The following is a 27,555-nucleotide window of genomic DNA, read 5'->3' as shown; positions in this document are numbered from 1 at the left end:
ATAACTACAATATTAATTGTTTTCACAACTTAAAACTGGCACAATAAGCTTCAAAATCTCCAGGTAGTTCATTAATACTGAAAATACAAAACTACTATTAGCGGCATCACACCAAGTCCTTAGGTGAGCAGTCCTGAAGCAATTCAATTGCCCACCTCAAAGGAAAAAATAGGGATTTTATTGCTATACCTTCAAAGGCAAACCTGTGCCCAGTTCCATATTATACTGGTAGCACATTAACATGAAAATGGAAAAAGGAAGAACATTTTTTGCAAGGAAATGTACTTCAAAAAGGCATTAAAAACCATTTCTTACTATATACTGCCTGATGAGTTTGCTCTGAAGATTTTCTTTCATTCTAAGTTCAATCTAGAAAAAAAAATATTTCCAAACTAAAAAGTCTTGTGTTTCATTTGGAAAAGTGAGAGACATTTATGCTCTCTGGATCCTGTCCAAGATCCAAAATGATATTCTTTAAAAACTCAATCTTGGAATTCTTTTCATTTTTTAAACTTAAAATACCTGAGTTCTTTTGAAAAACTAGACAGAAAATCACAGCTTGCACACTTGTCAGTCACTTGGCACTTTATAGATTAGACTGAAACATCTCAATTTTCCATTTTTCAGATCCATGAAAAACAGGGCTGCAGATGAACTTTCAAAAATGCCTAATTAAGGCCTCCCTATTTGACACCATCTAGCATGGACCTAAAGCATATCTGCATAAATTATCCTTTGATGCATAAAATAATACAAATTTCATCTAGAAATAAATATATAAATATATAAATGTGTGCAGTTGAATATTTTTAAGAATACTTGTGAACTAAATGTTGAGAAAATAAAAAGTTAGTTATTAAATATATTATATTAAGTAGTTAATATAAATGTAAACATATTTAAATCTGTTTTGTATTGGTTAATATAGTATAGTATAAAACAAGACAGTAACTGGATTCCAAGTGCATGCTTAATTTATATCTGTAGATTACTTAAAATCATCATACTAAACAAACACACATGCAGAAAAAGCACAATACAATATAAGAATATTTACAGCACTATCAGTTTTTGTAAAGTAACTTGAATACAGATAACTTTCTTGATTTGTAACCTTTCCACATTCTACAAATTAAATACAGCCGGGGATTTCTCCTTATTTGGATGGTGAGTCTTGGCCATTGTAAAAGCTACAGTAGCTGTAGAGTCTGAGATAAGATTATCTTTATTTTCCATTCTTTTCTTTTTTATTTTATTAAGGCCATTGAAATGTCAATGAACTGCAGTGAAGCAAGGAGAGAGGGACCAAAGGGAGTGATGGCACTCCGTCAGATCCAATAGCATGTCATGTTTAATAAGGTGAGACTTCACCAACTTCATGAAGGGAAAAAAAAAAGTTATTAGCTAAAAGGTCACAGCATGGCACCCCAAGATATGGAATAACTATGCCCTTTCATTACCCTGCTAGAGTATTTATAACACACACCATGCTTGACTTCACATGGCAGATAAACCCAGAGCAAGGCTCCAGCAGTATATGTGGTTAACAGATAAAGATGGATCGTGCAGAGAGAGACCTGGAGTTTATCTCACATTGCCAAGGTGAAGCTAATCAAGAACAATATGTAGTTCTGTTTATTTGGTTCACTTCTTGTTTTTTATTTTAAATAATGATAAGATGGATTCTAGCTCAAGTGACAAGCTTGTACCAGACTGACCTGATTGTGCCTAATCTTAAATTTCAGCCTGATTTTTTGTTTTAAACACATCTAGATATTTCTTACTTACCTATTTTATCTTGTGGAAATCAGCTGAAACTGAACACTGCAGGAATCATAAAATGGTATTATATTAGTTAGCAAGTTTCTAAATGATATGACCATGCTAACTTTGCTGTACTTACAACAATAACATGTTTTCAATGAACCTCAGTGTCAGGAGTGCCACTGGGTCAAGGATCAGTGGAATTACAGCCACTACATTGGTAGTGGTAGTGGGTACTTCACTACATTGAATTACTGAGACACAGGTTACACTTACTAGAGGCTATACATTTAAAACTTCTGTATACACTTCCTATCTTCATTATTTTCTCATGGTTTTTGTGGCTTAATTTCTCTCTTTTAAGCTACTGACATGGTGCAATTTTCATCGTTGTAGTAACACAAGAAAGTGCTTTGGCTCCTCAAGAAGGATTTATTACTTGTGCCTACTATGCATAATAGATTTATTAAATACTTTGAAAAGATTTATCTTCAGACTCGATACACAAAATGTAATAATTAGTTAATAAATATACACTACAATTGTGTTTCTATGAAAGCTTATTTTAAGAAAGACGTCAGATAAACAATTGTATTTTTAAAGCAAGTCATGCAAAGCTAATTCTGCATTATATCAGTGTATGGGTGAAGCAATTATTCATCTAATGTGTTCCTTTTATATTGTTGAAGCTCAGAAAGTGGATTCTGTCAGGTACAAAAGGGATGCTGAAATGTTTAAAAGGCTTTGATAGGTTTCAATTGAAGCAAAAAAAATCTAAGAAATGAATGAATTTTGAGGAGCATAGCTGCAGTAGACTCACAGTCCTGTACTTGATAATATACTCCACGATGGGCGTCCCTCCATCGTCCTGCTTGATAAGGCTGAGCCTGTAGGACTTCCCTCCTCCTCTCTGCCCATGAACTGAAGGGGGGCTAGGTTCTCCTGATAGGGAGCCATAACAGAAACCAAAACATGAGACTCTGCAGTGTGTTCTCACATCACTGAATATCAAAAGAACATCAGCAAAGAATACAGATCACACAGTACTTCAACATGAAGAAAACATGGGAAACATGAAGGTCAGGGCTTTTGACATGGTTAGTGGTATGAGCTAATATTCTAAAAACAAGCTAAGAAGCACAGAGTTTGGCTTTTGATCTGAAACCTGTTTGAAGATGTGATGTCTGTTTCTTTGGAAGTCATGAATTTATGATTTTTCTGAACTTTTTTTAGAGATCTTTTTGTGCCTGTTGATTTGGAAATATGGGAAAATTCATCTGTATATAGAAGCTGTTTTATCTTGCAGCAATTAAAGTATGGCTATTCAGTATTCTTTATATCACTCCAATGGCCTCTCAAGTTTAAACACTGACTGCCCCTGACAGTTTATCTAGATCCCGGATCTATTTATTATATCAGGTCATTTCCTAATATCATAATTAAACCACAAGATGTAAGCATTTGATCTAACAAAGTGTTTATCTGTCTCTATCGGCCCTGCTGTAGAACATGGAACATAAATAAGAAGCCAGTCAGTCACTGTTCCCTAATTAAAACAAATCCCAAAACAATTTATTTTTAAAGGATCCAATGTTTTATTTTAATTTCAAATTAAAATGGTAAATCAATTTATGATGGATTAAAAATAAGAATAACATAAAATAAAGCAGTGTGCAATAAAAGCCAACCAATATCATTGATAAGCCTGATTTTGTCTGCCTTTCATTGTCTAGCTTACTGTCGGATAGGAAATTATATAAAAAATGATCATTACAGCAGTCTCTATTACATACTTAAATTTGATTTATTACATATTATTAAAAATGATCAGTGACAGAACAATATCTGAATCCTAAATAAAACAAATATACTATTTTATTAGAAAGGAAACCAATTAAAGAAGGTGAAAAGAGATTTAATTAATTGTGCCTTGAATTCAAATCTTTACATTTATGAAGAGGTTAAAGGGAAGAGTGAAAAAAGTGAATCTTAAAACACAACTGCATTATTCCTCCCTGGAAAGCATTTAATTTATGCGCTATTAGCAATTGATGACTTACAGTGTGAATACAAGTAAATATATATATATTAGGTTTATATTCACATTATTTTTAGTGTTCAATTTTATATTCAAATATGTTCATTTTTTAGTGTTAATTTTAAAACTGCAGCACACTTACTACAGTTTGGTTACGTCTTTCTGTAAACAGCTGAAGAAATTTCATTCAAAATGTCCTTAACACATAATTCTTTGATCATTTAAACCTTGGATACAACATAACAGAACTTCAGTAAATCTACAATATATTCAAGGTGATTTTACAGGACCTTGGGAATTTAGTATTCTTGCATGCAATGAAAAGTAGATGCATGTGTAAAGAGTGCACTTACGGATGGCCAGGGTCTGAAAACTCTCAGTGCGGCTGAACTCTCCTTGGCCTTTTCCATTGACAGCTGCCACACGGACCTCATATGTTGTGTTAGGCTCTAAATTGGTCAGCAGGACCATCGCTGTAAAACAGAAAAGAAAAATTAAAAGTGAGGAGATGGAAAAGATAGGTATTACAATAGGTAATGTGTGTAAAATGCAAGTGCCTTCTCTTTTTCCATTGATTCAGCCTCACAGTCAACTATGAAATTTACATTGCTACATTGCTAAATCAAATATTTGCAGATTATCAAATAGCCTGCACAATGGGGACAATCTTTGTCCCATAATAAAATTTAATTTTTATATTAATTTTACATTTTTATTAATTTTATATATCACACTATGTTAAATATTAAATTAAAATACAAAAATTAAGTAGGGCTGTTTACTGCAAGATTACAGCAAGATTACTGAGCCACTTATATAAAAAGTACTTTCTTGTTATAGGCCATTGAGAATTAAATGTTTTTTTTTCTGGATCACATCTGCATTAAAATATCATTAGATTATATCATATCTATATTTGTCAATGCTAACTTAAGTAAATAATTAGGAAACAGATCATTTCATTTTAGATTTCATTTATAAAAAAATATTTTACACATCCTGTACTGTGGTGGCTTTAAAACAGTACAATATCATACTGTACTTACTGTATATACTTAAACTTTGTATATTATATTTATGTATCTATTATTTAATACTGCAGTTGATTACTGCACATTATGATATAATGCACAGCACTGCACAGTCCAAATACTGGGAGGTTAATTGTTTCATGGAAAACTGGCCCCGTTGTGAGTGTGTGTATCTGAATAAATTATGAATTGCTGAGAACAGCTAATGCCTGCTAATTACCCATAAATAATTATATCTAGATGAAGGCAGTCTGCAAGAATGGCTGCAATTGATGTATGGATATCTCTGAATATAGCTTCATGGAATTTTTTAAGAAAAACAAAGGAGGGAAGAAGGGGGGAAAGGAGATCAAATCAAACACATCAGATTAGTGATTTTTTCTTAACATCACAAATCTTGTTTTCATATTTAATCTATTTCTCACAACCCTCATCTTCTTATTCACTATTTCTACTTCCATCTGCTATTTCAGTGGTGACATCACCCTTTGATCCTTGTGATTGTGTATGACTCGCAATATTAGGCAATAAAAAGTAGAATCTCAATTATATTCGCCACTGTATCAACAGTTACAACATCTGAAAAAAATCTTTATCTTGGAAGTATTTTTTTGTAATTACTATTCTTGCAAATAAACTTTATATTGTTGTTCAGTTTGTGTCTGTATTCATTATATCCAGTTTATATATTGCACCCCACTTAACTCTAGATGTAAGTATAGTGGATGGTATATCTGGGGGCGAGTCCAGGATCTTTGATCCATTTTGTGTAACCAGAATTTTTTTTTTCTTGGTGCATGTGTGCTTTTATTTGATCTTTTATAAAAAAATTACTCCTGTTTCGTAATTAAGATATTTTTTTTCCTTGTTGCAACAGAACTCATGGCTGTGCAGCGTAAAACACTTATGTAGTTCATACCCTTGCATTATCTTGCAAATGTCTGTCACTCTCTGCAACACCGAATGACTAAATAGTTAATACTTCCAAATAGTTAATAAAATGGTTGCAATTTTGTTCTCGTTTGGAGGTGGGGAAATTCTGACAACAATTGATTAAAAGACAATCTGTCAAAGTGCATTGAAATACAATATTACGCTGGGTAAACGTTCCGAGGTCAAATTCTTCCGCGACGGGGGCACCTTTAAAGGTCTTAGCTGGAACACATCATTATATCTCATTTTTTATTCTCCCTTCTAAACGAGAATAAAATTGCAACAATTTTATTAATGGGCTGTTTCAGTAACTCAAAGTATTTATTTAAAGTAATAATTTAACAATAAATGTAAATGTTTTATGATATGTCACTGTTGTGAATGTCTGTAGAGTGTATCTTATTTTTAATTTTGGTTTTAGTTTTGTAGCCAAAGGCTACATTATCATTACATTATCATTCTCACAAGGAAGATTAATAAACATAGACATAAACATAATCTCATGGCTAAATAGTCAAGTCTAGCCAAAAGAGAAAACATCAAGTTTATTTAAACTCCAACTAAAGTATTAATGGTTTTTAATTACCGTACTTTTATGGAACATGACTTTGCCAAAATGTATTTAAAAATAAAAACGATTACGATTGGCACGCCTGTAGCTTTTTCGCACGCCTGAGAATGCCCATTGTCTTTTCATTGATAAGCTTGTGTTAACAGAAACCACAGTATGCTTAAGAGTTGTCAGACCGGTTTTTATTTATTTTTCGGCACAGGTCAGGTCTGTTTTTTTCTGGAAAACCATAACTCTGGTCTTGTCCAGATTGACTGTCAGCGTAATCCTGGTCTGTGAGGATACCAGGAAGACAATAGCATATGTTGTTTCTATTCGAAATGTGTATTTTCAAAGTTTAATTAAAAAGTAAAAACCTTACAGTGTACACAGATTTCTAAACTGATCAGGAGGAAGAAAAATCACCCATGTTTCGTGCATAAAAAGTGGTTAATAACAATCAAAACCTGTTTATTTTATTTTTATTTAGATTAAGAGTTCCCGTCACCCCCATTTCCATTTAAATCGCAAACCTGTGTAAGTGTCTTTATTGATTCACAATCTAGCAAGGCAACGTAAATCGTTATCTTTGTCTTCTACATAATAATGTTCACCTCTCTGTCGAATTCGCTGCAGCCAAATGGCCTTGCAGATCAGAAAAGCAAGGAACAAAACAATTATTGCGCCTGGCTCCTCAATGGGATAGTTTTAACTTGCTAATGCATTGGCGTAACAGTCTGGGTGTGGCAAGCTTCTAATGTCTCCCGACTTCGGCGAAAGGAACCTGTCTTTCATGGGCACTCTTTTCCTCTAGTTTAGCAGTCTGTCCAGAAACAAAACATTCCCGTTAAACAAGAGGAATGTTAAAAAAAATAGTATAAAAGTAAAAAACAATTACTTTTTGACATTGAAAACTGGTGTGTGTGTCTCTCTCTCTGCTGGTGCGCGGGCGCGGTGGGGTGCTGTACCAGCCGTACAGAACATTAAAGTGTCCCTTTCCATTCAACAGTCGTCTGAGTCGCTGTGTCCTATCTTCTGATATTCGCTGTTGTGAATGTCCGCACCCCTCTCCCTCTCCCTCTCCAAACACAGCTGAATGAGCTTCACCAGTCAGGACAGAAGGCTCTACTGTACACAGAGAGGGGCAGGAGGGGGGAACAAGCTGCCCAGCCGTGTGGTTGAAGCTGATACCCTGGATTCTCTCCAGACAAAGCTGTATGAGCTCCACCAGTCGGAACAGGAGGCTCTACTGTACACAGAGAGGGGCGGGACGGAGGAACAAGCTGCCCAGCCATGTGGAATGCTACAGAACCCTAAACAGACAATACACACTAGCCGAATAATTGACCAAGATAAGAAACAACAAAAAGAAATAGACCCTGATGAAGTACAGGCTCAGTGACCACAGCCTGGCCATAGAAACTGGGCGACACAGGCAGACCTGGCTGCCCAGAGAGGACAGGCTGTGCTCCCACTGCCAGCAGGGAGAAATAGAGACAGAGTTGTACTTCCTACTGCACTGTGACAGATACTCTGGGATTAGAGAAACATTCTTCCCTAAATTCAGAAATCTAATCCCAGAGTTCCCACACCTGCCAGAATCACAACGGGTCCCAATCCTACTGGGAGAGGGAGGAGGGAACTCAGTGGAACTGGCAGCCCAGTATGTGATCTCCTGTCACAGCCTGAGGAACAGTGAGCCTATCTCCCAATAATGCTCCTTCTGTCTACAGTATATGTCAATATTTGATAATATGTCTTTGTTGTAAATGTCTGTAATATGTCTGTAGATTTGATATTTGAAATTTATTTATTTTTTTTGTTTCATGTGAATCTCATTATTTTATTTGCTTTGGCAACACTGATTGTACCCATCGGTCATGCTAATAAAGCACCTTGAATTGAATTGAAATTGAGAGAGGGCGAGCGAGAGAGAGAGAGAGGGCGAACGAGCGAAAGAGAGAGAAACACCCAGGGGTGCAGAACCAGGGAACTATTTACATGGAAAACGGGCGATCTCCCCAGACTGTACCCCCGTTTCACTGTGGGACAGCTGCACTGGTCAGCGGCCTTCCTATGCCCCGCCCTGACCACTTCCACTCCTGTCCTTCCCCTCATCGCGTACCCCAGCCGGGCGCTCTTCAGCCACTGCCCGGGGCGAATGCGCTATAATAGATGAGCATACTGTAGAGGAAAACAGTATAGGCATCGTTGATATGAGGACTTTTTTAACCAAATTCCCCAAATTTAATATGTCCTTTTCTATATTGGTACAGTAGGACTAATAGGTTCTAGTAAAATCTTACAGTATTCAGAATTGGTAATGGTTAGAAATCCCATTTTATGATAAGGGACTCTGGTCGCTATCCTAAACGGAAAGCAACTCAGTTTATACTACAGTATATTTCGCTTTGCTTGGTGAAATTGGCATGGTCACTTGTTCTCAATATTTATAGATATCCATCAATACCACATCATTCAACACTATTATCATTTTAGGGAAAGATATTCTGCTCACAATATGCATGAAGGTGTGGGTTTAAACACTAATTGTAACAGCTCTTATCCATTACAAAAGGGTGGAAATATTCCATTGTAACAAGAAAAGGAAGTAGATAGATTACATAGGTTTTTATATAATAAATGCATTTAATTTACTATCCTCAGATGGCTGTTTATTCTCATTATAAGAGCTTGCTTTGTTGGAATTACTTGCTAATTCCAACTGAATCAATTAATTTCTTTCCTCAAATATAACAATGAGAATTATGTTTAGGAAGAAATTATTTTTTCAAAGAAATGTTTGTTAAAAGAAAAGTCATGGCGCTGGCTGGATTCAAACAGCCAACCTCTCACTTACAAGTCCGGCACCTAGACCACAGTCTTTTACAAAGACGGTCAATGAAAAAAATAATGTGGACCAGGGCAATACTTTGAGTTTACAGCTTGTCCAAGGTCATTCATTAGAAATACTATTAGTAATATCTTCGGTAAAGACTTTGATAGCGACAGCTCAAACATGAGAGGTTGAGCTTTATTAGTTCCACCTTGCTGAAATTCCTGATACTATTATTTTACTTGCGGTATCATGTGGTACTATACGAGAATATACAGTAACTTGCGTTACACCGCGAGAAGCGCACCGCAAAATAATGCGGTATCGCCCGCTTGTTTTGAATGGCTGCATCTGTACACGTAAAAACTCAGTTGTGATGTCTGTTTAAGGGCATCTTTTAATTAAGTTAAAGGAGTACATCAACATTTTTCTAAAATAAGCACAGCACTTGACCAAGTTAAAAACGATCATGAAGAAAATGTTTATGAAGAATGTGGAATATTGTTGTGTACCTTATTTTTTTATTAACCACTTTAGCAACAACTATCTGCTAAACATGTTTAATTTTATTATGATTTATTATTCTTAAATTAATATTGCTAATAACATTCAGAGATGTTATACTGTACTTCAGTTACTTTTATTTTAAGCTACCAAAATTCCCCTTTAGTTACATGGTTCCATATTTATATTCCCTATTAAGTGGATTTCAAAAGTACAACTTTTCTTACAACAATAACAACAGCAAGTCATAGTAAAGTTTAAAACATTATAATTAGAACATTACTGTGAAATAACCACAGTAAGTGACTGAGTTAAAGACTGATTCAGAAAATGTTTATGAAGTAGGTGGAATACAGTTGTGGCTTTTTTTAGCTAACACTACTAGCTATATACAGTATGTATAATATAGTTATACTCATAAAGTAATATTGTTTATGATGCTCAGAGACATTATACTTTTTTATTTTTATTGTCCACTACCAAAATTTCAATTATATATAATTTCATATTTATATTCAATATTAAGTGGATTTAAAGATGTACAGTATAGAAACAGATTAAATGAAGCAATTGTTTACTAACAATTCCAAACCACCGGTCCTGATCATCAACTTAAGGAAGATCCACCAATGGGGATCTGCAAGGTAGGGAACAAAACTATAGCATGTCAAGGTAGGGAATAAAACTGATAGCATGTCAAGCAGTCACAATGTTATACATTGAAAGTGAGAGCCCAACTCATTTTCATTAGTTACCTCACTGGCTCCTCATTTCTTTCCAACTAAACTGGCAATCTGACATTTTCAACCACATGACAGCAAGCATTCTGAGTCAGGACTTAGACTTTTCTCAGAAATGTGTGGAATTTTTGCCAAGATATTCTTTGTGAAACAGAAGAAATATTGTGTTTGTGAACCCAGAGCTATTTTCAGCTGATCAATGAAATAAGAAAATTTGATTTTTTTATGTCAGTATCCTAAATATCCAAACATATTCAGTACCAAGAAATTTGCAGCTGGACCCATGAAGACAAACTGTGCACAGACTGTTTTTAAAGACAGGTGTCAGCACAATGCTATTTCCTTGCAACACTAGCTGCTAAGCCCAACACAAGGCAGAGCTCTCTCTCTTTTTTCTATACCGGCATAGTCCTAGCAAAGAACAGCTGTGCAATCAGACCACAACATATCAGACCAGCTCCCTTTTCTCAGTGGGAAGTTTAACTGAATGTTCCACTGGGTGTTCGACCAATGGTTATTTGAATATAAAACATCTTTATTCACTTTATCATTCTTGAGAATTTAGCTATTCTTTACCTACTAAAAGTAAATGCTTATTTATTTGTATCTGAGAGCATGTATCTGATGTTATTCATGGATACTGATAAAACCTATGCAGTAGATCATACTGTGTTGTATTATATTACTCTGAAATTATTAGATCTTTTTATAATTCCTGAGTGAATGATCAACTTTTGTATCACAGCAGATCACTCCACAAATAAATTCTGCTTGTTGTTTGTTATGCATGTTTGGTGTAATATTAATAATTTGAATATTGTGCATTTAGAATCTGTGTGTGACACTTTAAATTATCCGATTCTAAAAAGTCATTAAGTACTCATGCAATTTACCATTACAATGCATGAGTGTTACAGTGGAACCCTCACATTACTACATTGTCAGAGTCTATATGATTTGTCATAGTTCCTTATGGTTTATAAAACCCTAGACTGTGCTGTATTTGACACAGTGAACACAATCTGGCTTTTGTACTCTTTGAAGACGTTTGACGTTTCCTTCTTTTTGGGTGTGTTTCTTGATTTTAATCAATGTGTGCAAACATAGTTTCTCTTTCAGTGGCTCAGGTCCTGCATGTTGAACCAGTGTTTAAATTACCCTCTATAGTTCTAGAGTTGCCCTACAAATAACATCTGTTGCTGTACTAGAAGTCTTAATGTGGAGCAACCCACTGAGAAAAAATGTTCACCATTACATTTGTCATTATGTTCCTCTGTAAAGTAATTTCAGCTATTAAATATTATGAACATAATGCTACTTTTCACGAGTTATAATAAGGCGATGGCATAACTTTTTATGATTATGTAGTACAAAAACATTGTAATATGGGTTCAAATTATGTCATTAATCAAAATTGTATGTTTTTTTTGTCTAAAGCTTTGTCTTCCATTTCTTCCTCTTAACATATTATTGCTGATCCAGTTTAATACCCTTTTGTAAGAGTTTTTTTTTAAAAAGTGCAGAAAATCAGAAACAAAGAGCTTATAAAAATAAAAACAAGAAAAAACAGATTAAAGTGTCTGTGATGGGGTTCTTGCATTGAAGACTGTACTGCAGTCATTACAATTACATTCCCATTGAAGCTTAATTTCTGAAACTCTAAGCTTGCTCACTGCTATTGTATCTAGAGTTAATGGTTTATTCAGTGAATCAATGCATTTCCCTTGATATCTTAAAGAAGAAATGCTCTGTGGACCTGCAATGAATAAAATAGTGTCTCTTTATTTTTCTGCTGTGACTTTTATTGCTTATGAAAAAAGGTAAGTCCCTCTTGACTACCATAATGATCTCTTTTCAAAAGTAGAAATTATATGTGGTTAATTCACATCTGCTTCCACTACCCATTTCCATACAGTAGATTTCATTCAGGGAGGGTTTGTCACATTTGTATCTATTCCCTGACTGCTCTTTTGTTTTTTGCCGACATGTTTTGTTATCTTACAGGGGAAGAAAGGACTGTTCCAAGGCTGCCCAGACATAGGTTGTGGGGAAGGGAGGAAACAGAAAGAAAAGATAAAGACCCGGATTCTCCAGAGGTGTCAATATCTGGGCTTTCAACACTGCTGAACATGGCACAGGTGCCCAGATAAGCCTTCTGTACTCAGTGTAGCAAATATGATTATGAATGTCGGATCTACCAATGTTATGGGTATTATTTCTAGAATGAATTTTGAAAGTAAAAATAAAGTAGACAAAATATATCTGTTTGTAATAAAGCAAACCAGGTGCCCATACATCTATCAAAAAAGATATGAACAGAGAAATATCATATTGGATTTTAAAATCAACAGAGACCCAGGCTTGGTTTTAAATATGAGAAGTATTGACCTTTACACATAACAAGCTATTGAAAATGCATGGGGACATATGTAACCACCAGGCTGAGGTAAATGTTACTGTCCCGCCTCATTAAAGCTACATTACCTGCAGCACTGAAGCAAAAAGAATTAAGATCATTGTTATCTTCCAAAGGTTCCCATCCTATCTCTTGGACATCTTGTATTTTAGACATGTATTCTCTATAGGTAGCATTGACATTTATATTTCCACAATTTAAACAAAACATGAATCCTAAATCTGAACATTTCTAGGGTTGAATAGAGCTAAATGTAAACAATAATTGCAAAGAAAAAAAAATTACCCAAGTATTCACCCCCTGTGTCAATAGTAGAAGCATATTGGGCAGTAATTACAGCTGCAAGATAAGTCTGTGTTAACATACCACAATATATTAGTACATATAAACAGGCATTTCTCTAAACTTTGCCTGTACTTTGCTCCATCTTTTACCATGTCAATCATAAAACGCTTCCCATTCACTGCCATAATAAAGTCATAATAATGTACCATCACCATGATTGTACCAGACATGACACTTTGCATTCAGACCATTTGATTTTGTTTTTTCTGACCCCAAAACATTTTGCAATATCCACAAAAGCTTTGCTATTTTTGCCACATTGCCATCAAAAGCTTTGTGTAAAGCGATGAGGATGGAGTTGATTCAATGGCATTTTCTACCATTGAACTCTGCAGTTATCTCAGTCATTACTGGCCTTGTGGTGTCATCTCTAACAAGCCTTCTGCTTCCCTGGATACTCATTTGGATAGACAGCCTTAATAATGTCCGAGGCTTACTAATTTTCACCTTAATTTTCCAGAAAGGGTCTTTCTAAATAAATTCAATGTCTTTCTAAAAGCTATATTTTTATGATCAATTTGTTTATTGTTTTTTCAGGGAAAAGAAAGAATATTGCATGGTACCATATACAATAATAAATACATGTAAAAAATCATCATGGCATGAAAGACTTGGTACTTAAATTGTTAAATCAAATATAATATAAAAACAGGAATAAATCAACAGTAAAGAAACCAGAGATTTGGAAGAAATAAGCAAGGGATAAAAGAGAAAAGAAAGAAACAAAGGTAGTGAAAGGACAGAAGAGGGAAGCCACTGTCTTCAAGGTCTCTCATATGTCTGGGTCAAGCTACAACTTCTTGAAGTTTAAAAAGGGCTGCCGGGCAGAATAAAATTTTGCAGTTGAGCCACAAAAGAAAAACCTATTTTTGTGGAGAAAGTACATCACATTTCTTACCCAGTGAATGTAGGTGGGTGCAACCAGGTTTTTCCAATGGACCAAAATCAAATGTCTCACAAGTAAACTGGAGAATGCCAGAGTGCCTAACTGAATATTAGATCAAATATGATTAGGAGGGACACCAAAGATACCTATAAGATGAGAGGACTCTAGGGGCACATCTAAAATTTTTGAAAGAGATTCAAATATAGACTTCCTAAATGAGTACCAGTTCAAGTGCTGGCAGACCAGTATACGTGGAGGAGAGTAGCAGGAGCCTGCTTGTACTTATCACATTTAGGATCAGTGTTTCAGAAAATTTTAGCAAGTTTAACCTTAGAGAAGTGGAAGCGTGAACTTTATTAAACCAAGCCTTTCACATATAGATGAGGAATGTATTCGAGACAGAATAGTTTCCCACATATCTTCAGAAAGTCCAAATCCTAAATACTGTTCCCATAGGAATTTCACAGTAGCCAATCCAGTGCAATCCATAGTGCAATCCAGAGACAGTATAGTGGAATACATTTGGGAAATGACACCTTTAACACTTGGAGTTAACTTAAGCGAAAATCAACAGACATGTCTGGAAGGAGAGCAGGGAAATTTGGCACTTGGTTTTGGATAAAATGTCGAATCTGAAAGGTAATGAAAAAAGTGTGATTTGGGTAACTTAAATTTGCTGGATAGATGCTCATATGAGGCAAAACAACCATTAATAAATAGGTCTCTGAAAGATATAATAGCTTCATAGCTCCAAAGAAGGAATGCCTGGTCTATAACAGAAGGAGGAAACAAATGGTTTACATGGAGAGGAGCACAAATGTGAACGACTGTTTTTCCTTGTCACGCCCTCTGCTGCCAGAGGGCGCTCCTACTCATTTGTTTCCGGTGCTTTGCTGTCTTTCCTGTGTCTCTTTCTCTCTGGGGCTATATATTTCCGGGTCTTTCATTTGCCTTCGCTCAGCTTTGACTTTCGGATGTCCTGAGACCCGCCTAGCACCAGGTCGCCCCACGTCCGCTATCTGAGGGCATAGGTTTCTATACGGTATATCCTGAACAGCTGAGCCCGGGCTAACCCCCTTCTTGCCGCTATGCATAGGGTTTTTTTTCGCTCTACTGCCATTCCACAGTTCGTCCTTTCCGACATCCATGACATTCCAAAGCTGAACCCAAATCCCAGGAGACCACCTAATCAGGGGATTGCTGCTAACTTGGGTAATTGAGAGAGGAAGGGAGGAGCATACCAGGGCTGGTAGAACAGGAAGATGCTTCCGTATATAACCAAGATGGGCAGTGTAACAGGGTATGGGAATACATCCAATAAGAGATCACCCAATTGTTAGCTGCCCAATAATAAAACAAAAACAATGGGCAATGCAAGGCCCCCATCTTTTTTTGATCTATGAAGAAATCCTTTACGTATTCTCGGGGACTTACTATTCCAAATAAAAGAAGATATATTTTGATCAACAGATCTAAAGAAGAATCTGAGAATAACTACTGGAATGCACTGAAATAAGTATAAACTTTAGGTAGGATGTTCATCTTGATAGAGTTCATCTTGTTCATCTTGGTAGACCAATGAGCCAAGTCCTGTTTAGTGCATTCTAATAAAGAAAGAAAATTTGAATTAAAAATGCCAGAAGAGGAGAGGGTTACTTTTATGCCCAGGTAGTTTAAACTATTTGTCTCAATTCTAAGAGGAAACTGATTAAGAGGACACTTTTGAGCATCTGGGTTTGAGGGAAACAACTCACTCTTATTAAAGTTAAGTTTATAACCATAGCATTTACCAAACCGTTCAAGGACAGAGATTACAAGAGAAAGAAAGGAGGCTGGATCTGCTAAATATAGCAATCATCTGCATAAAGGGAGACTTTATTCTCAAGGCCACCCTTCACCACACCCCGTACATGTGGACAGAGATATAGCAAGGGGCTCAATGGCAATAGCAAATTGAAGAGGGGAGAGGGGGCAACCATGCCTCATCCCACAATGTAAGGGGAATTATTGAGAAAAAAATATTATTGTTTGGACAGAAGCCTTCGGAGAAGAGTACAATAGTTTAATGGAGGAGATGAAGTGTGGTCCAAAACCAAATCTTTACATGGTCAAAAAAAGATCCCATTCGAAGGTTTTCTCAGCATCTCAGAAACCATAATCTCTGGTAATAATTAAGTAGGTTTAGTGTAGATAATAACTTATCTTCTAATGTTGAAGAAACCATGACTATTTTGTATGAACCCTGTTTGATCTGGTGAAATTATTGTTAGTAGGACAGTCTCAAGTTGGTGGACCTGAGCTTTGCCAAGTATCTTCACATCTGCATTAAGAAGAGAAATTGGCCTATAATAGCTACAATCTAAGGGATCTTTATCATTTTTTAGTAACAATGAAATTGTTGGTTGGCTAAAGGTTGCAGTAAATGCCTGGGTCGAAAGTCACTCTAAAAAGACACAGAACCTAACAAAGGTGTAAGTTGAGAACTGCATTTGTTTTGAAATTTAGTTGGAAACCTGGGCATTTGCCGCTTTGCATGAATTGGATTATCTGGTCTCATAAATAAGTCTTGAGTGTCTCCCATAGGGTAGAGCTGGAGATGCCTGGAGTAGTATTAGTGTCAAGGAAAAAACATATTTGTGATGTCATAAACTCAACAAAACTATTGTCAGATAATAACAGGGAGTTGAATCGCCAAGAGCTTTGACAGGGAAACTTATTACAAGAGATAAGAGTTAAAATAACAGGAGCTTGATCTGAAATTATAATACTGTCATACTTGCAGGTCTTTACACTAGAAAGCAACTTTTTATCTATAAGGAAGTAGTTTATACAAGCATATGAGTGGTTTACTGAAGAAAAGAAAGAGTACTCCCTGGCAGAGGGAAATAAAAAACACCAAGAATCAGACACTATATGCATGTAAAAAAGAGCTAAGTGCTTGAGCAGGTTTCGAAGGCCAAACAGATTTTGAAGCAGAGCGATCCAAAGGATTTAAAACACAATTAAAATCACCTCCTAAGATCAAATGGGGAGAGTTCAATTCAGGTAGCAAAGTAAACAAGTTAGTCATAAAATTACTGTAATCAAAGTTAGGGGCATAGACATTAGCCAATACTAGGGATGTGTTGAAAAGTTTGCCTTTAACTATCACATACCAACCATTAGAATCTGATATTACATGTGCAGAGATTACTGGAATATTTTTTCTGTATTAAGATTGCTGAACCTCTGGCCTTACTATGGAATTTAGAATGAAAAAGTTGTCCCACCCAACCCTTTCAAATACAGTAGTGGTCTGAGGTGCAGAGGTGTGATTCTTGAAGAAATGCTATTCCAACTTTAAGCTTCTGAAGATGCGGGAATACTTTATTACGCTTCACAGGAGTATTTAGACCTTGAACATGCCAACTTATAAAGCTCATGGGGCAAACTGTGACAGTGTATTTTTGGTTAATGGACATCAAAGAGAAAGAGTGATGTAATACATTTAAATGTTACAAGAGAATATACATAGATGTACAGTGCACCATACAAATAATCCAACAAAGATCAAGAAACGTGGCATAAGAAAAAAGGGGAGAATGGAAAGTGAACAGAAAAAGAACAGAATCCCCTCACCCCACCCTTGTCACCTCCCCAATCGAGGTGACAGCAAACCATGTAGGAAATATTGAATTCATGTGGGGAAAGAAAGTGTAGACTGACACACTAATACCTAAGCTCCTATTACTTAATTACATTATAAGCATGCAAACAGAAACTAAAGTGGTGGTAGTTAACAAATACCCCTTTTCTTCAATATATTGGAATCAACAAGGTAGAATCTGAATCAATTTAACAGTTTAGGAGCAGAAAGATGAAAATTGTCATAAACTATGATCCCAAACTATTCTACATAAACAAGAATTATTTCCAGTAAATGCAAATTACTTGATACGGGCAGTGTATGACTGCAGACCTTAACTAAGTCAAAGCACCTCCTCAAATGTTCAATGTTCAGACAAAAAAAAATGAGTCATCACACTGTATGTGACATGAAGCCACAATTAAATAAAATATAAATTAACAAAAAGGGAGGATAAAACTTTAAGACTTTATAAATTCATAAAGATAAAGTTGAGATCTCTACAAGAGACCTAAAAAACTAAATACAGTTACATGTATTCACCATCAAGTAGAACTTTATAATTACTTATTTGTTTACAAACGGCAGGGAGACACTGAAATAATAACAATGAACGAGTACCTAGTAGCCATTTTTCTTCAAAAACAAATGGGAAAAAATTCACAAAAAAAGAAAATATCAAATTCAATAGGCTGATCTGTATGTTACCTGAAACCAGTATGTTTCAGGTGAATATATCCATCTTGAGGCAAGAAGTAGCACTGACAGTTAAAAAAAAAAGTGTAAAAAATGAAAAAACAAAGTTTAGCTTGAGGTAATCTTATCTTTGTAGAAAGCGGCAGCATCCCCAGGAGTAGTGAAAATCAACCAACAGTTTTCATGGACAATCATCAGCTGAGCAGGGTATAATATGCTGTATTACACTCCGGCTTCACACAATTGTGCTTTCACTGTGTTGAAAACTGCATGGCTTTTAGCCACATCAGCACTGAAATCGGGAAATATATGAATTTGCTTCCCTCAAAAGCAAAGTTGTTCCTTGTCTCTCGCCAGATACAGTTTTTTTTTCCTTCATATAAATTGTGCACGCACAAAATAAGGGGAAGGGGCTCATCCCCTTCCATGGGCCGTGGCACAAGCAAGTGCTGAGCGCAATCTAGGACAGGAGTGGGTTTCACTTCATCCTTGCCTTAAAGATCAACCAGGACCTGAAAAACAGAGGCGATAGGGTCGTGGCCCTCTGCTCCCTCAGGAACACTGATGATGCGTAGATTATTTTTCCTACCTCTTGCATCTAAGTCCTCCACTTTCTGTTTAAGCATCTCATTCTCCACGGAAGTGTTTTACTTGTGGCCTCTAATCCCATGACCCTCCGAAAGAACCTTTAAACCTCCTGCAGCCAGCTCCAGTAGGATTCAAGGGTGTTCTGAAGCTTATTGATTGCCTCTCAGATTTCAGATCTGAAGGACTTAATATAAGCTTGTATCTTGCTCACCACCAACATCAGCGCTGTCAGTCCGCCATTACCCTCCCACGAAGCAACATTACTGTCGGTCTGGCATGATTTGGAATCCAAATGAGTGGATTCTGTCGATTATCTCTTCTTTTTTATCGTTTTTTATCTTGGTTTTATAGTAAATAAAACTGGAAGGATCAGATATCAGTACTATTACAGATAGAACAAAATAAATTACCCTGTTTGTGGGAAAAAAAAGTAAAGCAGGAGCACCTAACACACATCTACATCCAAGCCATGCTCAACAGCACCCTCCTAAAGCTATATTTTTTGGTGCTTTGAAAGGTCTTTGATCTTCATGCTTGAATCCATATTTAAAATTGCCTCACTTACAGCACCTTACAAAGTCAGGTTTATGTATTCTGAAATTATATGAATCCATTCAAGTAATAGTGTAACTGTGTTACAAAGCAATTCTGTGCACCTGAACTTTAGTTAGTTTTGTTTGTAGTAAAAGTGAATATGTATAAAATCAACACATTTTCATCAGGTCATTAAAACCCTAATTAAAGCAAACTAAAAACATGATAAGAAAAAAATGACCATTAATGGGGTAACCTGCCTGGATAAGAACAAACACCAATGCATAAGAATGGGGCTCCGAGAGCCCCCAAAATTAATAAGAGAAACTCAAATATTGATGAAAAATGATGGTATGCTTTGCAGATTGGATGCATAAGAGTGAAGTGAAAGGTTCAAGAGAAGCTTTACAAATATTTCCAAATTATCTAGAGAGAAAATGTTTGGGAAACAAAGAAATACTGCTGAAAGAGAACAAATGAGGACCCCATAACATTGTATCAGATTCATATACTGTACAGTATTTACAGTATATCAGATATACAGCACATTGGGTTTGGATTTGATGTAAACTTCATAACGTCAGGAGAAAAGCACTCAGGGGATTACAAGCAGACATAAGGAGTCCTCGATGGGCAAGGAAGAGTACTCTGCCAAGAAATGACTAGATATTATTTAATACCAGTCAGTTTAAATAGTGCATTGAGGATGTGGTATAGGAATCAGTGGCAAGTCCTTCTCTGTTAATTTTTCAAAGAGTAATGAAGTTATGGTTGTCTGAGATTAATATATATGTTCGTAAAATAGATACAGTAGGTTGGAAATAAATGCTTGAAGTAATGAATGACTTGTTAGAGGCTTGTGCTTCCCTTCAAAATAGTCTGAGAAGATTATGCAGCATACAGAAGATGATATACTGGAATGTGACTTCTGATAAGGTGTAGAACTAGCCTCAGTGGTCCAGTGTATATTAAGAAATTGTTACAGATAGAAACCCAGGAGAGATTACTGGAAAGTTTCTCGATTTATAGAGATGCAAGGAATATTTATTTATAATGTGTACCATGGACTGATTTTGATTCCAACTGGAACTCCCCTTTAAATATAAATAATCTACACCAACAAGCAAATAAATAAGCATATTTAATACATTTTCACCAGCATATTAAAAAAAAAACATCGAAACAAACCTTGTATCAAATGAAACAAGATAACCAGAGCTTCATAGGCTGTTTCCCAATTCAAAATATGACAAAGCAATCACTTAATTAATCTGAAAATGCAGTTCAGGAAAGTTCCAAAGTCCGTTGATAATTTATCAATAACCCAGCATATACAATTGCAAAAGTTGTATTTTTTATGTAAAATATATGCAAAGAAACTATAAAAAGTATATCCATATATGAGAGACTACACTCATCTCTAGGCTTGGAGACAACTGAGTACTATTGGCTTTTGGGTTTTTAAAAAAAATACCACCTGATCTAAAAAGCTGATCTAATTGGTTCAAATTGCTGTCATTCATTGTGATTAGAGACAGTACTTCCACTATAGGCTTTGCTTTTGCTTTTGCCAGCTTTGTTTACATGTTGGGTAATTATCTGTCAGATTCTTATTGGTAGTCATTAGTTCATACCTGGTGAATGATGAGTGATAGCCCCTCATCTTTAGATACACTTCCTCATCATATCAAACCCCTGGTGAAAAAACCCACTGCTGACGTTTTTAAATCTTACTTCAAGATTTACTTGTTCTTGTAGGATGTCAACATTCTCAACAAGATCTTCATTCTTTCTTTCAATTTAATATTTTTTACATTTATTTCTATTTCTCTTTTCTGCTTCTGTACATTTTACTACATCCTTTACTTTCCTTTGCTATTTTATTACTAAAAATTACTGTTTTAGTCTTCACTGCAATATTACTTTGTATCACTCTCTTGAGCTTTCTAACAAACTTTTTGAGCTGTGCTTGCGCCACATTATGCTAAAGTTCACTGTAGCTCTTTTCCTTATGTGGACCGTGTTCTTTTTTTAACGCTTTAGAAAGTGTTTTCTTTCTTCTTATATTCTTCATCATTGATTTATTTAACAATTTGGCCTACTGCCTGCCTGCTTTCATTTACTCACTTGTGGGATAAATCTGTTCTGAGCTTCAGACAGAATCACTTTATTGGGTTGACATCCGTTCCTTGTTAAGTTGTGTCTTCCAAAGTCCATTCATCTAACCCACTGTTATAATGGATGTGTGCAAATATTAAGGACATTTCTGTAAATTCATACTAAAATAGCATAACATTTCTTCTAAGCATAATTTATTTTACTATTGTTCCCCTGAAATTGACTTATCTTAAAGGGTGTTAAAAATCTTTTTTTAAAATTTATCCATTGTTTATATGTTAAAATGCAAACCATTTTAACACATGGACTGGATAATTGCTCATCATTAAGCCTTTAGTAGTACATGCAAATCACTTTATTATGCATGTTTTAAGTGCAACAGATATTGCTTAATTTAATGCTGTAATGTATTTTAAATGAGCTCACTAACAAATGCAACAAACAGTGAAATAAGGCAATTCAAGCATTTCATTAGGAGTTTGAAGTGGGAATGTTTTAAATGAAAAAAACGTAAGCATTGATGCCACAGAGAAAAATACAATCTGCATGAGTTGTAAGTACATATCAGATGGAAATATCAATAGTAGATGGAATGAGGAAGATGGAAAGAGAGAAATAGATGGAAAGACGACCAGATAGGCATAATACAATCCTAGTCATGGAAGGCCATTGTCTCTGCAGGTTTTCATTTGAACTTGGTTCTTAACAAGCTCGATTATCTTCTTACTGGCATAATGGGACCAATTTAATTTAATTTAATTTAATTTAATTTTACTTCTTCTTCAGGTGCTGGTGCTGCTAAATCTGGTATACAATCTGCATAGGTCTAAAACACTACAATAAACCATTAAAATATTCAATTATGTTTAGTATGTTAAATAACTCATTTATATATTAACTTTTGAAATGAAACATAACTCAAAACATCCTCACATCACTTTTAATAACCACTTATCAAATAAAGGTTCACAGTAGCCCAGAGCCTATCCCCTGAAGCACCAGGCACAAGCAGAATACAAGCAGGACAGCACTCAAACAAGCACTCACATTTCACATCAGGCTGATTTTTACAGAAGCCAATAAACTTACCACCATGTCTTTGGACTGTGGGAAGAAACTGGGACACCTCATGGAAATCCACATGAACATGGGGGGGACATACAAACTCCTCAAAAATACAGCACCTCAGCAAATGAACCCAGGGACCCAGTGCTACAAGGCAGCAATGTTAACCACTGTGCTACTGTCCCTCCCATAACACAAAAAAGTGATATAGAAAAGAATCCCATTTATAAACAAAGTCTATGACAGCAAATGTCACTATGTAATTTGATAATTAGTGATATGTCAAAGGAAGATGTCCTAATCTATTGAGGTTCTATCTCAGTTTGTACAGGATTTACTTATATTTACAAGGTGGCAGGTGAAATAAATCTTTTTGAATGTGAAGGAACTCCACATAATATTGTACGGTTTATATTTCCCTAGCTAGTCTTTCAAAGATCATAAAATACAATTATGTTTTATGTGATGAAATCTATCTTTTTTCACCACCCTCAAGCTAGTTTCAAATAATACTCTTCTGTATAATGCAGTTTTAATAACAGTGTCATTAGCACTGTTAGTGCAAAAAATAGGCCCTGAACATGCACTTACATAGAAATATCAATTGCACATATCACTACTTTACCCAGTAGCACAGCATTAAAGCTATTACAACTGCTCATACATATTCGTGTAGAACAATTTGGTCCTAATCAGCTATGTCTTCATAAATAGCAAATAGCTCAATCTTTCAAGTTTAAAGTGATTTCTATAGCTTCATGTTATATTAAGCAAAAAACTAAAAAGTAGTGATAATAATCTCTTTGCATTTATGTACAGTAGTTTGTTTCATCCCAAGGGATACCAAAGTGCTTTACATATACTCTAGGAGGGGAGCCACTTCATTCTTTCCCTAAGTGCAACAACATCTAGGACTTAAAATCAAAGTTTGCTGTTTGCTGATCCTCTCTGATCAAGGCTTTGAAGCTTAGTAAACAACAAAAGGTGTAAACAGTTTCTGAGTAGAGTAGAAAATGGAAGACTAATGCAGGATGAAAAAATAAACTAAACAGTTGTTTACATTTAATATTCTATCAGATGATTATTTGTACATTAATATTAGATGGGAACTGATAACCTATTGCTTCAAAAGGTTTGGTTACATTGTCTTGTGTATTTATGTTGATTTTGTCAAAAATAATTCTGCCTTATTTAGATTTACTGGCTTTTAGACAATTTTCTGTCATGTTGATAGCATTACAAGCTAAAGACATATTGGGGGAATTAAATATGGAGATCCTATTGTGTTGGCAGATTCCTGTGATTCCCCTCCAATTTCAGAAGGGAATTAAGCTTTACTTTCTCTCCTCTGACAGATATACAGAGCTATTCAAGTCCCTATATTTCCACCAAAAGATTAAGTATTCATGTGAACAGTATATTAGAATGGGCAGGTGTGAACATAAAAACGTTAATAGCATTTCATTTTTTTTTGTCATGTTCATTACTGTATTTTTTTTTCATTGAACTTGTTGATACCAAACTAAAAACACAGCTATGACATAACCTGTTTTTGAAAATTTACTTCCACTTCATTCTGTTTCAAAATCACATAATTCTTCACAAAATTCAGAACTGACTTTAACATGAGGATTATTTGCCATGCTTATAATAATTACTAAAAGCCATAATTTATTTATTCTTTACATTATCTTTTAATGATTTAATGCATGTACAATATTAATATTAATTTTGGCAGCATTTCTTCAGCCTGGGAAAAGAATAATATATTTTACCATATCACAGCAAACCCCAGCTGAACTTGCCTACAGTAGCTTAGGCCAGTGAGGCCAGTGGCCTGCTGAGTGCTACAACTAAGGTCATCATTTCCTAAGTAGATTAGTAGCAAGGAGCTGGATCAGTACTGCTCAACTTGGTGCACTTACTCTGAACACCATTTGACTTGACATCTCTCCAGTCCTGCAACCCGATATCCCTGTATTTGACCAGATAGTGTCCAATAGGTACTCCTCCATGAGAGTCTGGTTTCATGAAGGACACGGTGGCCCATCTCTGAGATACTGAGCTCAGCCGCACTGCATAGGGATTTGATGGAACATCTGAAAAAAAGCACAAAATCATGATCATCCATCTCACAATGATACGTTTTAATAATTCTTACAAATGTTTAAGTGTCCGTCAACGTTCCTGTGTGATTATTATAAGTCAGCCTGCATTAATTACAAATTCTACATATTGCATATTATTTCCATTCTACAGCATGAATTAATCACTAACAGTTTGTCTTGGTAATATCACCTCATATTAGATGACAATTTGTTCTTCATTGAAATAAAACAACACAGAAGGGAAGTTGCATCTACAGTCAATGTTGATAGGGTTACCAAACTAACTTAGATTTCAATAATAACAGCAATCCCCCCACAATAGACTGCATGTACTCTCATGTTATACATAATACCTAATTATTGTCTATATAGTATATAATCGGTATAATCAGTGTCAACCAACGACATTATTGCCTACCAATTGACAGCTGCCACAACCAGGTGTAATATAGCTCAATGATTATTAATTGACATATGGAAGAGAAACACACGCACAAAAACAGCACTGATTTAAAAAAAATGCCTATATGCAGCACTGTAAAAAGCTTATAAAATAATCAATCTTCTAAAATGCATTTTAGAGAAAGATTTCATACTGGTATACTACTTGTTGTTATGTGATGATATTCATCATCTTCATAATTCAAGCCAGCATTACTGGACCTGTCTTTTGGTTCACTAAATACTGTTTGTATGCTAAGCAACTTCAGGTGGCTAGAAGATACCTGAGATATAATGGATCAAATACTAGCTGAGAAGAAGCCACACAACAAGAACATGTGTGAATTGTACTGATTTTCATTTTAATTATAAGAAAAGGTACAAAGAAGTGTTGAACCCAATAACATTAAGTTGTGTTTTTAATGCTTCTCAGTAAATTAAACTTAAATCATTACCAATTCATAGCCTTAGAATTAGATTTCAGAAGTTAAACAAAATTGAAACTCATCAGTAGTGAGATGTATGAGTCCTCTAAGGCAGGGGTCCCTGATCCTTTATAGAGGACCACACATCTGCTGGTTTTAATTCCAGATAAGCTTAATTACCTAATTGAAGCTATAATTGAACTAACAAGTTGCTTGATTGGATTTGCAGTAATAGCTCAAATTGATCCTATTATTAAATAATGAATTTAATTGTGTAATTTACAGCTGGGAATAAACCAAAACCAATATTGTGTGGGCCTCTTGGACTAGGATTAGTCCATACTCTAAGGAAAACTAGACTGCTGCTGTAATCAGTGTTGTGCAAAAGTACGTAGCATTCTTCTCTGAACGTGTAGACCACAAATTCCAAATGAATCCCCAATATTGTAATAGGTACCACTATGCTGTAGAAGTTGCTACAATTTGTATGAGATTTGAAAATGAGCTCCTGACTGTTTGGTACAGATTTATGTCTGTTTAACTCATGAAAGATGCTGTGTTTGACTTGATAAAAATCAAATGTCACTGCTTTCAGTGTCTATGCCTTTACTAAAGATCCAGTGCCTCTACTTTCATGAACAATCCATTATCACCAGTGGCCCACCCTGATTGATCCTAGGCCTACCCAATCAATTCAAGGTAATTACATTTTTTTTGTGTGTGTGATTTCTTGTTTGCGTTACATGATTTGCTTTTTTATGTTACATGATTTGATTTTAATTTACTATTGGCTCACTGTATTTTTTTTAACCAATAATAAAATTGCAGTGGGGCAGTGCATGCGTAGCTGTAACCTAATTGGCTATCGTCATCATCAGACACTCTTAGAGCTATCTTGTGCTAGGTTTGTAGTTCAATAGCCAATGTCAAAACAAATGAATATATGTTTTTCAAAAAGCCACGTTTAAACTACCAGATCAGCCCCGAAACAAATGATAAGACACATGAGATGCTACAGGCTGCTGTGGAGATGACGGGGGTGAACACTACAACCATAATTTCTTCATCTGAGGCGAGTCTACCTTCAGCCTCAAAAGACGAGTGACAAGACCACCAACAGATTTGTCTGCCATTGATGAACCAGACACTCAACCCAAGTTGCAATCATTCCCAGCAATGACACTAGGAAAGGCACGGTGTTTTTTGATAAAGTAATATGAACAATTTAAATGGCTAGAATACAGTATAGCTAAGGATGCAGATGTAGCTGCAAGGCTTATTAATAATACAGGTATTATGTTTGCTGCTCCCTTGCCAGTCCCTCTCTCCCTCATCTCAGTGGTGCTGGACACAGAGAGGCCATTCCATTTGGTTCAGATTTAAGGTGTTTTTCTGTCTGATAGAGTTTCCTGATAAGGAACAACTACCAAGGCTGAGATTCTCCAGCCACCCTAATAAATGGTCATCTCTGGTGCCTTACTGTCTGGGAGATTCCAAGGGAGAGTCTTATCCTAAGGTTAACAACCCTAAGGTCAGAGTGCATTGTTACTCATCCCCCTCCTCAATCAGCCAATCAGGAACTGGTAGGGCAGGACAGCCCCACGTGGGTCTCAAATGCCCGTGAAACTTTCAACCAATGAACGACCGTAGTTCCTCCAGATAAAAGAGACAGCACAGGACCCAGAAGGTGCCCCTCCAGAACATTCTTAGACTTAGCTCAGACAATCACGTGACTCCAGTGAGTATGAGTGCCAGGACTTTACTTTGTTCCAAGAGCCGAGACCGAACGCTCGCCTGATCAACGAGTGAACTACAGTTGGAACTGTTGACAGCTGAATTTCAGCATTCAGGACTAGCGTTATATCGGGAACGAACCGGTCTTCTTCCCATCTAAAGAGTGTGACTTGTTGGA

At 35.7% G+C, this 27,555-nt stretch overlaps 1 protein-coding gene across 7 annotated transcripts in view; it reads right to left on the bottom strand.

Annotated features, from left to right (window-relative positions):
* LOC102686692 (neural cell adhesion molecule 2) overlaps window positions 1–27,555 on the bottom strand; it is a 791,770-nt gene that overhangs the window by 82,570 nt on the left and 681,645 nt on the right. For all 7 annotated transcript variants that reach the window (XM_015361840.2, XM_015361841.2, XM_015361843.2 and 4 more), the window contains exons 12-14: window positions 24,595–24,768; window positions 4,156–4,275; window positions 2,585–2,706 (exon numbers count right to left, since the gene is read on the bottom strand). In XM_015361840.2, coding sequence (XP_015217326.2) covers window positions 2,585–2,706; window positions 4,156–4,275; window positions 24,595–24,768 — 416 coding nt within the window. The remainder of the gene's footprint in view (window positions 1–2,584; window positions 2,707–4,155; window positions 4,276–24,594; window positions 24,769–27,555) is intronic.

Source organism: Lepisosteus oculatus, chromosome 13 (assembly GCF_040954835.1).
Source record: "Lepisosteus oculatus isolate fLepOcu1 chromosome 13, fLepOcu1.hap2, whole genome shotgun sequence".
Lineage (NCBI taxonomy): Eukaryota > Metazoa > Chordata > Actinopteri > Semionotiformes > Lepisosteidae > Lepisosteus > Lepisosteus oculatus.
Note: the sequence above shows the minus strand (reverse complement) of the source record. Positions and strands in the feature narration are given on the sequence as shown.